General features: G+C 39.5%; 1 protein-coding gene across 4 annotated transcripts in view; it reads right to left on the bottom strand.

Annotated features, from left to right (window-relative positions):
* Nucleotides 1–15,216, bottom strand: part of zfhx4 (zinc finger homeobox 4) — an 88,042-nt gene that overhangs the window by 51,752 nt on the left and 21,074 nt on the right. For all 4 annotated transcript variants that reach the window (XM_015389421.1, XM_015389426.1, XM_015389414.1 and 1 more), the window contains exons 2-5: nucleotides 11,064–13,596; nucleotides 10,431–10,643; nucleotides 9,724–10,018; nucleotides 7,546–8,087 (exon numbers count right to left, since the gene is read on the bottom strand). In XM_015389421.1, the coding sequence (XP_015244907.1) occupies nucleotides 7,546–8,087; nucleotides 9,724–10,018; nucleotides 10,431–10,643; nucleotides 11,064–13,550 (3,537 nt within the window). In that variant the 5' untranslated portion in view covers nucleotides 13,551–13,596. The remainder of the gene's footprint in view (nucleotides 1–7,545; nucleotides 8,088–9,723; nucleotides 10,019–10,430; nucleotides 10,644–11,063; nucleotides 13,597–15,216) is intronic.

Below are 15,216 nucleotides of genomic sequence, written 5' to 3'. Positions count from 1 at the left end.
CTGAAAACATCCCCAAATTTTTCTCCCTCCTTCCTTCTCCACATTCTTTTCATCCCCGTCTCCTTCTCCCTCACCGTATAATCGAATATCTCCCACTACTTATCTATTCACTGAGCACCTAATGGTTAAAATCAATTACAGCTGGTATGCTGAAATGCCGAATACGGCTACACATGCTGATAATGACAGAGAGAGTGTGAGACTAGGGTGGGGGGTAAGGAGCCCAGAAAGAGAGTGACTTGGGATTGTTCCAAGGGAGTAGCACAATTACCTCAAATCGATTGATTATTGATTTAGAAGGACGTTGAGGAGTATTTCAGTTCAACTTTGTCCATATCAATATCCTGATAGAATCATAAGACAGTTAGAGCATGATAGTGCGATCTAAATACAATTGTAGAGCTAATGTAACATTTCAAGCAGCGGAACTGAATGATTTTATGACAAATTTCGTAGAAATTAAGAACACATTTAATTAATGTCAAGTCATCTCAAAGGTAAATCTAATCAACTCCCACTAAATAATTAATCTGATCTCCCTGCCATGTGATCAGTCTGAAGTTGGCATGATCAAATCAATGCTTCAGAAGTGGAGAGAACATGCCACAAGGGATCATATTTGAGCTCAAAGCACTGTCTTTTATTATTACTTTTTTTAATTGTGTTTCTCATCTTAGTGCAGATGGGATTATTAAACCCCAAGAGAAAACTAAAGATAGGAAGGAGCTAGAGGTGTATACAAATGGCTATGAACAAGGAGTGCATAACTTGAATCTGGTGGAGGTGTGTATTTTGGCCAGGACATAGTAAGAGGACAAGATCATTAACAATATGGGGAAATGACATAAAATCTAAAACAAACCCATGTCAGCCTCTTTGTTCTTGCAATCCTGACACTACCCACACCCCATCTTCCCATACATCTCTGGCCTTTGCTCCCCCCCCACATCCCATACCCCCAGTTTTCACTCCACCCCTGCCCCCTTCTGCTATCGTTCCCATACCTGTCAGCCCAGATCTGCTTCACAGTCTCCTGCACATGTACACAGCCCAAATGACCCACAGTTAGGGGTGAGAATGGTTATTAAAAGGATCACATCTGGCTATTAATCTGAGAAAACCAGCAGTGTCTGTTTCTCAGTTTCAAAAGGACAAAAAGTAGATTTCTATAAGAAAAAATAAAGAAAAGCATTTATGTTACAGCCTGAATCCATTCACTTGGGAGTCAAGAAGCAGAAAGGTGTGTTTGAGTATTTGTGTGCATGTGTGTGTTTGGGAGTGGGAGGGAATTAAGTATTTTTTATTGGCGCTAGCCAAAAGCCGGATCAAAGCTTAACTTTTCACATCACACAAAAACACATTCAACTGTTTACATGACCGTCTGGTAAAGGAGTCGGTAGGAGAATGGTCGCAACTCTCTGTCATATCTTTGATGATTATTAGGCAGATGGGCAAGGGGTGTGGATGTGCGTTCATTCAAGCCACTGCCTCATACTAAAAGCCAGCAACGCATATACACAAACACACCCATCTTCTTTTATGTTTTAATTTGCCACAATCCCTAATGTCCCGCCCCATGTTCTGAAAGATTTGCATTGTAATTCTAACACAGGTGAAATAGGAGACTTATTGACACTACTAACTGGCCTTACTGTGTTTCAAATGCAAGGAAAAAGGGTGAAGATAAAACAGACTCTTTATAGTTATAAAAACTGTGTAAATTTCTGAATTTTTCAAGCATCATACATCTCCGTCAAAATAAAAATCTATATCTCTGACTCAAGTAACATATAGCGTGAAGTGTCTGACAAGATCCATTTTTAAAGAGAATATCATGTCTTAGACTGCCTAAGAGTGAAAGACAAGGACCCTACCATCAACATAACTCATCTGGTACAGGCATACGTCGACTCAACTGGAAAGATAGTAACTTAATACTTACGTTTGTGAGTATTTTTATGAATCTATATACTGTAGTACTCCACCACTGCATGTGCATATCCAACTATGTGTTTTTGTGTGTCTGTGATGGTCTACCATAAATAGGACAGTGCGTCTGAAATAGACCCAGACATTTTTCTATTATAGGGACCAGCACAATGATATTTTATGCAAATCTATGGAAGTCAATCTCCTGTCCATTTCCCCCATCACACAAGTCCAATTGACAGTCCAATAATTTGGGCTGCATATATATTGGGCCATTTGATTTTCAAATGAGAGAGAACAGGCTTGACCCTTGCTAATAGTCAAGGCACAGTTGTGGCCTAATATCAGAGATGCAAAAGGAAAGCTACCTCAGTTTGAGCTAGATAGGGGAAAATTTAATTTGGGTCAGAGATTGAAGAAGACAAGATAAAAAAAAAATCCTTGATTGGTGAAGAAAAAAAGAATGTGATCTACAAATCTTGCCTCCTTTCCTTTCCTTTCCCTTCTCTCTCCTCCATTATTTCTCTGGTTTAATTCCCCTTACCCCATGATTCCAAGCTGTGGTTTTGCCAAGAGCATTATAGGTAATGAAATGTCCTATCTGCTGCTTCCCTGAAGAAGGAAAGTCTGAGGTGAAATGAGGTGCTTCAACCTTTTATCCATTGTCTGTCTATAAACAGACCATGCCATACCTACATATATACTAAAACGTATTGGTAATAAAGTGTTTTTACAAGTAAAAGGTGATTGTTATTAAAGTGTTATAATCTCATTTACAATTTTGAGTCAACTCTTTGCCATTGTTTTCTATGGATTGTGCATTAAGCCCCATTTCAATTTTGTTTTGCTATAAGCCTTCATTGAGACACTTGTATCTTATAAGGGAGACTATAAGTTGAATGATATAATTCCATTTCCAAAAGAAGACTAATATTAGATTTGTATTTAAATGATCAGCAGTCAAAGCGGGTCTAAAACAAGTAATGGAGGTTATACCCTTAGAGCCTGATCTTCAGAAGGTTTGTGCATCTTAAAAGAGATGCAAAAGTGTTTGTTCAATGGGAGCAGAACCTCAAAAAAGGTGCAAAGTCATTTGTGATTGCAATTAAACAGAAAGTGTGTTAAAAACAATTTTTTCCGTATGTGCTTTCATCAATATGAAGATCACATTCTAATGACCAAAGCATGCAAATAGATGAGTGGAGGATATGCAAATGTAAACATTTTCCACATACAATGATATTTTCCAAATCAGAAACTAAACTGTGGCTGCATTTTTAGTGTTGTTTTTATAAAAGTCAGGTGTAAGCTGAATTACAAAAATATCTGCAGTAATTGTTGCAACAAAGGAGGCATTGGTGTAGTGCCATGGGATGGAGAGAGATTTTGGGCTCACCTTAAAATATTTAACCATAACAAATTAAATAAACTGGTTAGAATTAATGCAGCAGGGGGGCAGGCAATCTTTATACAATTAAGGGGAGAGCATCTCTTGGTTACGACCATTTTTTTTTTTATCCTCAATTTCATAAAACATAAATGTGCAGAAAGCACGGTTATGTTTTATTTTGTTTCACTTTTGTCGGTAGCACTTTTTGAATAGGCTACAGGGCACACTATAAATACTACTTTGTGTTATTATTCTACATTTTTATATTACTAGTATTACCCCCATCTCCATGTCTTTGAACATCATCTTTCTTTTATGGCCACTCTCAAACTGCCTCCAAAACATGCTATCTGCTCATTTTATGGGCAGAACCAAATCAGTTTGCACAACTAAACTTTTGCACAGCAATCTATCTAGATCAGCACGCCCACTTGTTGCAGATACTGAAAAAGAAAATTGCACTAGCAATGTAGTAGTTATTTAAAATCTTTTAAAAAAAATCAGGCCCTTGATGAAAAACATCTGCAGCAGATGCATACAAATTCTGAGAAATGTGATAAAAGGTAAAAGGCTAAAAAGCTAGAAAAAAATTAACAAAACCACTGTGAAATTTGTATCTCCTTTTCTTCCAAAGTTATGAAGAAATTTGAAATGACTAGCAGTGGTTTAGAGCTGTTTAATATTTATTTGGATAACCATTGGAGAAGCAGGTGGCATGGTCCCTAAAACACAGTGTTTATGTCCCGAGTGTGTGTGTGTGTGTGTGTGGGATGGGGGGGGACATAAAATGTGTGTATATGTGTGTGTGGTCCTTCAGTGTGCCACATTGACCATGAACATTCTCAACTCCTAATGACCCAGGGGCAAGCACAGCGCAAGTCTCAGCCTCAAAGCCCTGTTGGGAGACTTGCACACAAACACATATGTTCAGCTCCAACTAAACCCCCTACTTATCCAGGCAGCTCTTGTGAATGGCACTGACAGATTTACACTGAACTCCATGTGCATTAAGGCTAATGTTTGTTATTAAAAATCATAACCAATTCATACATTTTATAACAGAGTCTAAGCTAAATATAAGCCAGACCCGCTATGGACACAATATAGTCTGGTAGTATATATATTTAATTGAAATATCTCCTGCTTTGTCAATTTTTCTTGAGTAATGGAAGAGTTGTTTTGGACTTAAAGCTGTTATAATACTAAAAAGTAATGCTCAGCACACACTATTTGCATTTTAAATCTAATGCAGGAAAGTTATACTAAAATACCCCAAGAAATAGTTTTTCTTATGATGAATAATCTAGGACCAATCACACTGTCTACATTTCCGATAAGCAGGGAGGAGCAGACCTCCATTTTATCTCTGCAAGGCCTGTGAGTTCATTCGCCACCTGCTGAGCTCTGGACACAAGATGGCTTGATGTCCATGAACTGCTAATGTCATTTCCCTTTTTTCTGTATCAAAGTCTGGAAAAAAAAATGACTTTGAAACTCTCAATTCCCCTTAGAAGTACTCAATGGCTGCTACAAAGCACCCATAAAATTTCCTGAATATGCTTTTTGTTTGTATCTTCAAATGGTTTCCCATGCCATAAAGATATTCTCTGTTTCCAAAAAGCCAGATGGTAAAGTCGTTGACACTTGGATCTGTTATGCGTGCAGCCAAGCTACTGCTATCCCCATGTGCTTTTCACCTCTGCCAATACATAAAAGAAGAGGTGTTTTTCTGGTCAAATAAAGAAATGATTTTTTCCCCCCTATGCTTTTACTCTCCAGCTCACTTAGCCCAGTCTACACTTTTACTAGCTTCCTTTCACTTTGTCTTACCACTTTCACTTTGTCTTACATGTCAAAAAAAATCCATATATATATATATATATATATATATATATATATATATATATATATATATATATATATATATATATGTGGGGTGGGTGTATAGATGGGTAGATGAGTTACATCTTTATTTGATGCATTTAAGGGACATCAGGATAGCCCTCACTTGTCTTGGAAAAGCAGCGGCATTTGCCTGAAAAGGTACTAATTTTTGGGCTCCTTTTTGAAGCAAGAGGATAAAATAAGTATTATTAGACTTTTAGGTCTTTTCCAGCTTACACATATTACCCTGATATTGTAACCATTTGTGTGATTTAAGTGCTGCCAATATTTAGAGTAACCTTGGTAACTGGTCTTTAAAGTGGTCCATATTATATCAGTAAAAAAAAAGAATCAGCAAAAGCTGGTTCAGCTCTTTTAAATGTGTGTACATATGTGGAAAACAGACACATGGACTAGCATGCAAGTCCTTCTTTGACAAAAAGAAGATTCTGATTTGAGTCAACTAATCATGCTTATTCAATATGCCAATGCCTCAGGTAATGTAGTCTAATGTGAAAGCTGCACGTTTGCTAAAAATTTCTCAATTTCCCTTGAGCAGAGACATCTCCAGTTCATCTCATGCCAAGTTCAGCTTTTGCCAGACTGTTGACAATCTTGTGTTAATACGAACATCCTGTTGAAGTCAGCTAAGACTGTTTTAGATAGCCTTAAGAATGCCAATTAGCCTAATCTAGTTAGAAATAGAAACTGTATGTAAGATCAAGTCAGATTTCTTAAATGAAAGTAAAACCTTAGATATTACACAATATTTTTAAGAAAAAAAAAAACACAGTTGGGTGGGTTGAGTGGCTCCTTTTTGAATTAAGACCATTGTGCAATTCAACAATGAATAAGGAAAAAAAACAATCTAAAAAATTGCATTTTGTATTTCCTCAGTTTATCGCAGATCTCCTATTTTTATTTGTCTAATAGTATAAAACATGTAATCTTACGAAGAAGCAAAACTGTAAAAAAAAAAATTGTTAGGGGCAAGGGCCTTTTCAAAGCACTCACATGTCTTCAAGAGAATCACAAACTGGTATTTAAAGTTAGTCATGCTAAAATCTCTAATCGTGCAAATCATACCTGGGACATGTTGACAACAGTTCACAAAGCCTATAATAATTGTTTTTTGTTTAAAATTAGCAACATCCTAATTTACAGGTATGATCTAGCCTATATACCGTATATATGTATGTATGTGTAAAATCATATGTAAATTACTAAACACATTTCTCTCTGTGCACTGCTCCGAAATATATGGTATTACAATTCACAATCTCATACACATCCACACACAAATACATCTAAGTGCCAGAACTTGCATATAGCTGTAAAAGAATCCTCATTAATGTAATGCATTTCATCCTCTCCTGTAGATCCAGCCCTTGGAAATGTAGCAACATCCTATTAAGCTGAAGGAGAGAAGATGTCTCACAACCTTAATCACCCTAAATATATAGGAAAAGAAAACGATGCCAAATATTGGATGTGTTTGAATTTCTTTACAAAAGCGCTTTATTGCTCCAAATGTAACAAGTCTAATTGCTTTTTCAACTGAGTTCCTGCTGAGTTTGCATCCATCTACGTATAACGACCAAATAGTGTAGTAGCACTTAATTTAATAAATTAATGAACTTGTGCTTCACTTTTATTTTTATTTTTGCCAAAAAAAACTGTTTGCCGGCCGAGGAGTTCTGAATAGATACACATTAAATAATTTATTTTGCAAATGTAAACTCTGCAGTCAAATTACTTATTTTTGTGTACATTCCAAAGATTGATTAAACATCAAAAGTATTATTCACAGCACAAAGAAACACTTGGTTGTTCCTTTGCATAGTAGAAAGCTAATTTGCATTGGGTATGTCTGACATTAAAATATGTTTTTGAATAATTCCACTGCTATTTATTATTACAAAGATAGGTGAAGGCGATCAAATTATCAAGGATAATCTAAATATACTGATATTACAAGACTGTGTTTGTAATAGGGATAAACAGCAGTGCCAGCCCTGCAGGAAACATAACCAGATCAAATTGAGATCTGCTTTGGTACTCTCATGGTTCCCTTTTATTTTTGTTTGTCTTTTTAATTTTCATGGGAACTTTTTAATCTGTGTGACAGTGCACTTAGGAGGACAGGACAGTTTATGTTCAAATAAAAATATATGAGTTTATCATGTATTGCTATTTCACTCGTGCTCCAATGTAAGCAAATATAAATCTATTTTACTATCAGGAGACTTTTGTGTGATTTCTAACAGTTGAGTATTTTTATTTCACTGCTTGGACAACAGAAAGGCCTTTTGTATGATTCATTGGAAGCAAAGGGTTTTTACCTTGTAGAGGCGGATGGCGAACTCATGCCTCTGGTTGGTGGCATGTAATCTCAGTTTATCCACACTGTTACTGTAGTAGTCACAGGCATTGCACTTGAGGTGCACTGGGTTGCCGATGGCCACGCACTTTAATCTCCACTGGTTGGCCTTGCCTCCCTCCTTGATGTGAGCCACAAGCTGATGTTTCTGCATGTGCTTGTCTGTCTTGCAGTGCAGCTGAAAGTTAGCCTTAAGCTGTGTGTTGTAGCTGCAGAGCTTGCACTGGTAGACATCACCCACCACACAGCGCCACTCCTCTTCAGGCAGGGAGCGCTCTGCATTGATGTGGGCGTTGAGAGCCTCTAGGCTGTCTGTGGAGTAGCAGTTGCACACAGCACACTGGTAGAGGCGCAGTGAGGGGTCGCTGATGGGTGGCGACAAGGACGAGAGCGAAGGGTCTGCTGAGGACATGCCCCCCATTCCACCTGAAGACACCAGGGATAGATCATCTGCCATCAGCTGACCGCTGGCAAGTCGCAACTCTGCTGATAGGTCATTATTCACTATAGGGGAAATGAATAAAAACACAGGTCAGACAGCAAATTAGAAATAAATTAAGGCACTGTAGTTAGTAAAACTTTTTTCACACAGCAGAAAAAGGTAACGTGTTAGATAAAAGAAAGAAAAAAAGCCATATGTCAGTAATACAAAGTTAAGGCGATGATAAAAAGGCTACCATGCATATGGTCTGATAACCACATGAGAAAAAGAGAAAATTTATTTCTTTTTTGAATGAAATTAAGTACAGAAAATGAGCTGCCTTCATGCAGGCCTCTTCTGCACAAAGGGGTTTGATAAAATAAAGCCTCACAGAGAACTAAGGCTACTTACAAAGTCTTGTCTATAAAAAACCTTAATAGGATTGAATCAGGATCAATTACAATCATCCTTTTCAACTTGCTAACTCGCTCATCAGGTAGCTTTAATTACTACTCCAAGCAATAGTAGTACAATGGTTTTAGGGCTCTGAGCTTTTCTTCCATCCACCAAAGATTTGAAAAGCTGATCAATGCATTACACACACTATCCTTTTTCTTCCACCCACCAACCATGGGACAAAAATGAGATCTACAATTTATGCAAATGCAATTAACTGAAACATTTGATCCCTTCATTGTTCCTCTATGAATGTTTCTCAAGTTATCATGATTGTTTTATTTAAGATAATATCACAACACGTGTGTGCAAAGGAATACATGACTAAATTATTTCTTTTACAAAGTACTTTTTGCAATTAAGGAAAAAGGAATTTATACATTAACACAATTATACAAATTAACATGAACTTACAGCAGTTTTAAATGCAAAGGTGCATTAAATATACACTTATGTGTATGTATATGTATATTGCTAAATATGGATTTAAATTTGAATCAGTTTCTGCTCCAACCACTTATACCTATGTACATTTGCGTTCACTATGGGGAGCTGTGAGTTATCAGTGTTATTCACCAAGAGTACATCTGCTAGCTGGGCTGTGACCTCCACACTAGAGGAGGGAGTGGGTGTGCAGCACTGCAGGGTCATTGTTAAATCTCTCTCACTCCTACGGGAATCCGCTTCCTGCTGTTTGTGAGTGTGTATCGGGGTGTGTCTGTGTGTGTGTGTGAATCCACCTCTGCAGAATGAGTAAAGGTTGGATGGTGTGTATATTGTCGTAGTGGTGATGCCGGTTGCAATGTAGAGGGGGTGGATTAAGCTGATTTAAGAAAATTACAAACGAAAGATTAAGAATAATTCTCATGTGGCATCTCATAATCATTTTTTAATCAGTGAGAGGGGTCAAAGTAAGGAGACAATGACACAGGCACCACATGAGAGCAGAGATAAAAGAGAAAGAAATCAAGAGAAGGATAAGCGTAAAGGGGCTCAGGCAGAAATGATGGAAAATTACAAAGAAGGTAAGAGAGAGAGTAAAAATGGATGATGAGCAACAGAAAATACAAAAAAAGATAAAGGGGCATACCAAGATGGCATCAGATAAATTATATAATAGAAAGAGAATGTTTGTTTTTTTAAGAAAGAAGGAAATGTTTTAAAAACAAATTAAATGAAAAGGTATTTCTGTTTTAAAGTGACTACATTTTCTAATTTATAAGGCATGCATAACTCTGTTTTATGAGGTAAATATTGAATCACCTAGCCCAGATCCAAGAGCAGCTGCAGTTGCATGATCTAGCTGAAATGGGTTTATCATCATTTGGGCATCTGGTCCACCGCTGCCAGCTGGATTCTCAAGTTTAACCCCTGCGAGTCCCATGTTCTGGGCCAGGTAGTACTGGTAGAGCTCAGCCTCTGCAGGTGCCAGACCAAGATGGAGGCTGTGTTGGATCTGTTTCATGTTCTGCTGCAGCAGCATCATGTTGTGCATGTGCTTCTCGCTGGTCATGTGGATTCGTAAGTTTCGCGCCACATTGGTCTCGTAGTCACACACCTGGCAAAATAAAAAGGTTTTTAGATTCAGGGTTTTGATTACCTCAACATTGATTTATGCTGTGAAATCACAATCAGTTTGTATGCAAGAACACTTATATACAGTTCTATGATGTCTGGATTTAAAACTGAAATTTAATTTTAATAAACCAACCAAAAAAACACAGCTTATAAAGGGGTTAAAGGTACTGGTGCAAGGGTGCTACATTTTCATTTCATAAAACAATAAGAGATATTGGTTGGATGTATAAGTCACTAGTTTATAATAGGGGTCAAATGATATGGCTGCAAAAAAAAATAATAGACACAGAGACGCACAGAGAAATAACCGGATCATTGTGCAGACAGTGCAACAAGCTAATTGGCATGTGTGCTGCCACTATTCTACAATAATGCTCTGTTTATTTCAATACCTCACAGCGCCAAGTGGGCTTCTGCTTGGGCTTTGATGGAGAGGGTGCACTGCAGCTTCCACCAAGGCTGGCACTAGACACAGGGTTGGCATGGTTGTGATTATACGGTGCCTCACTGCCACCATTCTGGAGTGTTTGCACATTATTCAGATGCTTGTCTGACTGCATGTGGATGCTAAGGTTTCCTTTGGTGGTAGTTGAATAATTGCATACCTAAAAGAGAGAGATCGTTGTAGAAAAACCGATGCATGAAAAACATTATGATAAACACCGACACGTATCTGATGTATGAATGGACACTTAAATTCTTTTTTTTTTCTTATATTATCTCAAGAATTTTTGGCACAAGCCCTTTCTTTAGATATTTTAGGGACTAGAACTCTATTGTAATATTACTCTATTTCTGTACTGACATGTGTTTAAAAAAAAAAAAAAAACAGCTTATTATGAAATTATTCTTGTAAATGATATCCAATAATTTTCTATGCAAATAATATCAAAAAGTTATAGCCAAACTCTCAAAATGCGAGGAAAAATTAATTAAAAAGATTCAAAAAGCCAGTGAGACATTACATGGCAAGGCTAAATGTATTGCAAACAAAATCCAAAAGATAAAACAAGGGATGAACAGACCTCACAACGGAAAGGCTTGTATCCACAGGTATAGCTTTCGCCTCTAGCTAAACGAGGGTGAGGCTGTCCTGTCCGGCAGTACACACATGATCCACCAGATTCTGGATGTTTTTCCTTCATATGAGCATCAAGTGTTTGCTGATACTTGTAGTGCCAATTACACTTTGGACATTTTAGTGTCTTGCAGGAATTACGTGAATGCATCATTGTCATGTGTCCTCCAAGAGACCGTGAAGATCCCAAGACAGTGTCACATTTTGGGCACTCTACCCCACTGCCTGGGGATCCTTCACCTGGACCAGGGGTGCCTGGAGTCCCTGGAGTTCCAGGTGTACTGGCATTTCCTGTGTTCTGATGTAGCGGACCAGGACTCTCATCATCTCTGCGCAACATCATCATGTCAAGGGGATTAGAGGATGGTGATAACCCATCCCGGCCTGCCACACCGTCAGTGGTTGAGTCACTACTGTTCTCTCGCTCTCTGCCACCTGCTAGGGCAGTGGACAGTAGGCTCTTCTCCATCTCCAGCTTCTCATATGCAGGCAGGGAGGAAGAGGAGGTGGCTGTAGGGCCTTTGCTGTCACTGTTTAACTTAAGCACACTGTTGGAAAGGGGGGGGATACTTTGGTTTAAGAGAGGGAAATCTTTGCTACTGGTGCTGTCGGCCCGCTGGGTTGCCATTGCCATGGACAAGACCTGTTCTTCCTCCTCATCTGCATCTATTTCTGCTCCTCCACCAAGTGAATCAGCATCCTCATCCTGTTCTGGACTTTCTTCTCCCACTGTACCGGGCTCCCGCTTGATTTGCGGGTACTGGCTCAGGTCCGGCCCATTGGGTTGCAAAGTGCATGTGTCCCTAACGTGGCCTTTGCCGTCACTATCAGAGTTCCGACTTTCTAGGTTGCCACCAGTGGTAGCGGCAGTAGAACTTCCACTGAGGGTTTTGTGGGCACCAGCCCCACCCCCGAGGTTTGGGTTGGTCTCAGCCTTTGGCATGGTTTGGGTTCTGGGGGTTTGGTCAGTAGAGGAGCTGCTGGCACTGCCCTTCAGGAAGGCAAACCCTGCCTGAAGAGAATCTGCATTATCCCCACTACTGTGGAAAGCATTCCACAAGCCACGGAGCCCCGTGTCTGGCCCCAGGAAGTTGGCAGGTGAGGGAAAGTGGGGTAGCACAGCGTTTGGGGGTTTTTTTGGTTCCAAAAAGCTTATAAGAGGTTCTTTGTCCTTGCCGATGCCCTGGATGATAGCAGAGACATGCTTGTTGCTAAGCAGCTTCTGTTCCTGCTCATTCAGGGACATACGGTGGTCATGGACAGCATGTGTCACGAAGGAACGGCTGTAGCCAAAAGACAGCTTGCACAGAAAACACATCAGCACAGGTTTCCGCCGCCCATCAGCCACACAGCCCTCAAACTTGGACAAGTCCACATTATTGGGGACATCTTTGGACACACAGGAGTTTTTGGCTGCACCTTCCACCGTTAGATAGTCTTTGTCATTCTTGTGGCGGAGGTCATAGACACGGAAACTGTGCAACACAGGACCAGCGCCTGCCAGCCCTCCAGCTGAGGTATTTGGGAAGGAGGGGTGGTCAGCCGCTAGTGATTTGCTCCCAAGGGATGAGGCGATGTGGAAGGTGTTGATGATCTGGGGGTAGAAGGACATGGGTGCAGCAGGCTGCTCCAACCGTTCCCCACCTGGGCTGAGGCCACTCTGGCCACTGTTGCCCTGGACACTAGGGAAGGTCTGGGGTGACATGAGGCCCCTGAATTGAAGAGCCCCAGATAGCCCCCCCTGGTTGCCACGCTGCTCTTTGGAGTCCTCCACGATAAAGGCAGAGCCATCGGGCTGGTAGATGATCTCGCCACACAGGTTCTCCACATCACTATCCTCTTCCATCTCCATTTCACTGTTCATATCCCCTAAATCTGCAGCACCAACGTCACGTTCATTTTCATCCTCACTCTCCTCCCCCATCATCCCTTCAACCTCCTCATCCTCCTCATGATCTCCAGCAATAGGCAGGCGGGCATTAGGGCAGTGGTGCTCCATATATTTTTGTAAACTGGAGAAGGAATTAGAACATTCGTTGCAGGGGATCTCCTTTGCCGGTGCCACAGGAGATGTGGCAGGGGCAGAACAGTCTGAACCCAAAGCTGCTCCTCCTCCTACTCCTGGTAAAGTTCCGGTAACACTCCCTTTGTTACCGGAAGTAAAGCTTTCTCTCCGACTCTGTTCAATTACAGGGTCGATAGTTGCACTGACAGTGGTGGGGGTAGAAGTGGATCTACGTGGACTCACAACTGGCCCTCCAAGGCCATTCTCCGACTCTCCAATGGCAACAGGTGACGACTGGTTGTTGATGCTGTTTGCAACAGTGGTGTCCATGGAGACAACTGAGTTGTCCTCAGCAGCAGCATCCAACCTCTGACCACCATAGTCCTGCTGCCGTGATGACACCATAGGGGGAGAGTCACAAGTTGCCATAATGACCACTACATAGGGATCTCATCTCATCGAGCCCAACAGGGACCTGGTGAAAGAAGAAAAACAAATATACTATATTTAGTACATATGTTGTGTTAAGGAACTGTGTTAAAACACAACTATTTGCAGATAGCATAAGATGAATTTAACATTATTGTTTTTACTTGTAGACATTTAGAAGATGTACATAACATTTGCAAAGACATAACCTTGTTATGTTAAATGGTAGTTACTGCCTGAAGCAACCCTTGAAATGTTTTATATCACAAATGGATTGAACAAAGAACCAAAAGTGGCCATTTCTTCCTTTATGGAGACTTCTTTCAACCTTAGTTTGTTCATACCAGTTTGAACTTACTTATTGTATGTACAAAAACATTTTGTTGTTTTGAAACACAAAAGACAGTCAGTACCTTGAGTAACACAATAAAGAGTGTAATTTATATCAAATGGTTTATTGAAAAAGAAAGAGAAATCAGAGATCATCTTCATCCTTAATATTTTATGGTTTTATTAAGTAAATAGGAGACACGATGAAAAGAAGCAAAGATTCACAGAGAAAGAGCATTGCATAAAGGATAATATTCCATGAGAAATAATGTTTGGAATACCACAGAGATGTTATCAATCTCAGGGTGCCAGCCTATATTTAAACCCCTCACTACATCTTTCTCTGGGATTTCCACAAGGTATTGTACATATGTAAAGCTGCCAGCAAACACACAGTGCAGAAAATCACCCAAACCCACTAGCACTCACTCAAACAAATTCATTGTGTAATCACAAAAACATAAGAACCACATGTTCACTGCTACTTTAAGAAAAATACTTCCTTCCTAGACTACATAAATAAAATGAGAACTGCTTGCACATACAAATGTCTTGTCACTTGGTATAATACTAGGCATCTTTAGGAGGCTTGAGTGTAAACCAGATAGCCTTAGAAGAATACTTTAAGGAGCTATCTTAACCTTTAACCCAATCCACCTGCTGCTTAACTCTCTCTCCCTCTTTCCTTTTCTTCACAACTAAGCTACAAAGCAATTAGGGGATTAATCCACAATGATCCATGGCTAAATAAAGCTGGTGGGAGGGACAGTGAATGTGTGAGTGATGAAATCAAACATGAGCACCAGTGTGTATTGAGGGTACATGTATGTATGTATGTATGTGTGTTCTTATTACAATCCGATTTAATCTGATGTACTAGAGATGATTCTCTAGCACAAGAGATAATACTGGAGAAATTATGTTTCTGTCTCACTATGCATATTTATGGTAGCCACATTAAAAAGAAAAATAAAACAAAAAAATGGTAAGTTCAAATAATATAAGCATAAAAACGTAAAGCCCATCATACCAGGAATAAACAAGGGATATTAGACAGACAGGCAGACAGACAAGAGTTCTTACACTAGTGTATAACTTCATTTTAAACTTTATTGCACAATGTTGTTGCATTTTGATAGACATACAGCCAAACGGTTTTGCTGCATATGGAAAAACCTTAATCAGCATAACATCTGATTAAGATTTTTTTTTTCCTGTCAGTCATTTTACACCAAGGAATCCTAAAACAAAATTATGTGCTTCTTCCTGATGTTCCGCAAACCCACAGTCGTATATTTTCATATCTTCCCCCAGTGTCTGTGTCCCAAAGTGCATG

The sequence above is a fragment of the Cyprinodon variegatus genome, unplaced genomic scaffold, assembly GCF_000732505.1.
Source record: "Cyprinodon variegatus isolate N-32 unplaced genomic scaffold, C_variegatus-1.0 Scaffold20, whole genome shotgun sequence".
Taxonomy (NCBI): Eukaryota; Metazoa; Chordata; class Actinopteri; order Cyprinodontiformes; family Cyprinodontidae; genus Cyprinodon; species Cyprinodon variegatus.
This window is presented reverse-complemented; position numbering and strand designations above follow the sequence as displayed.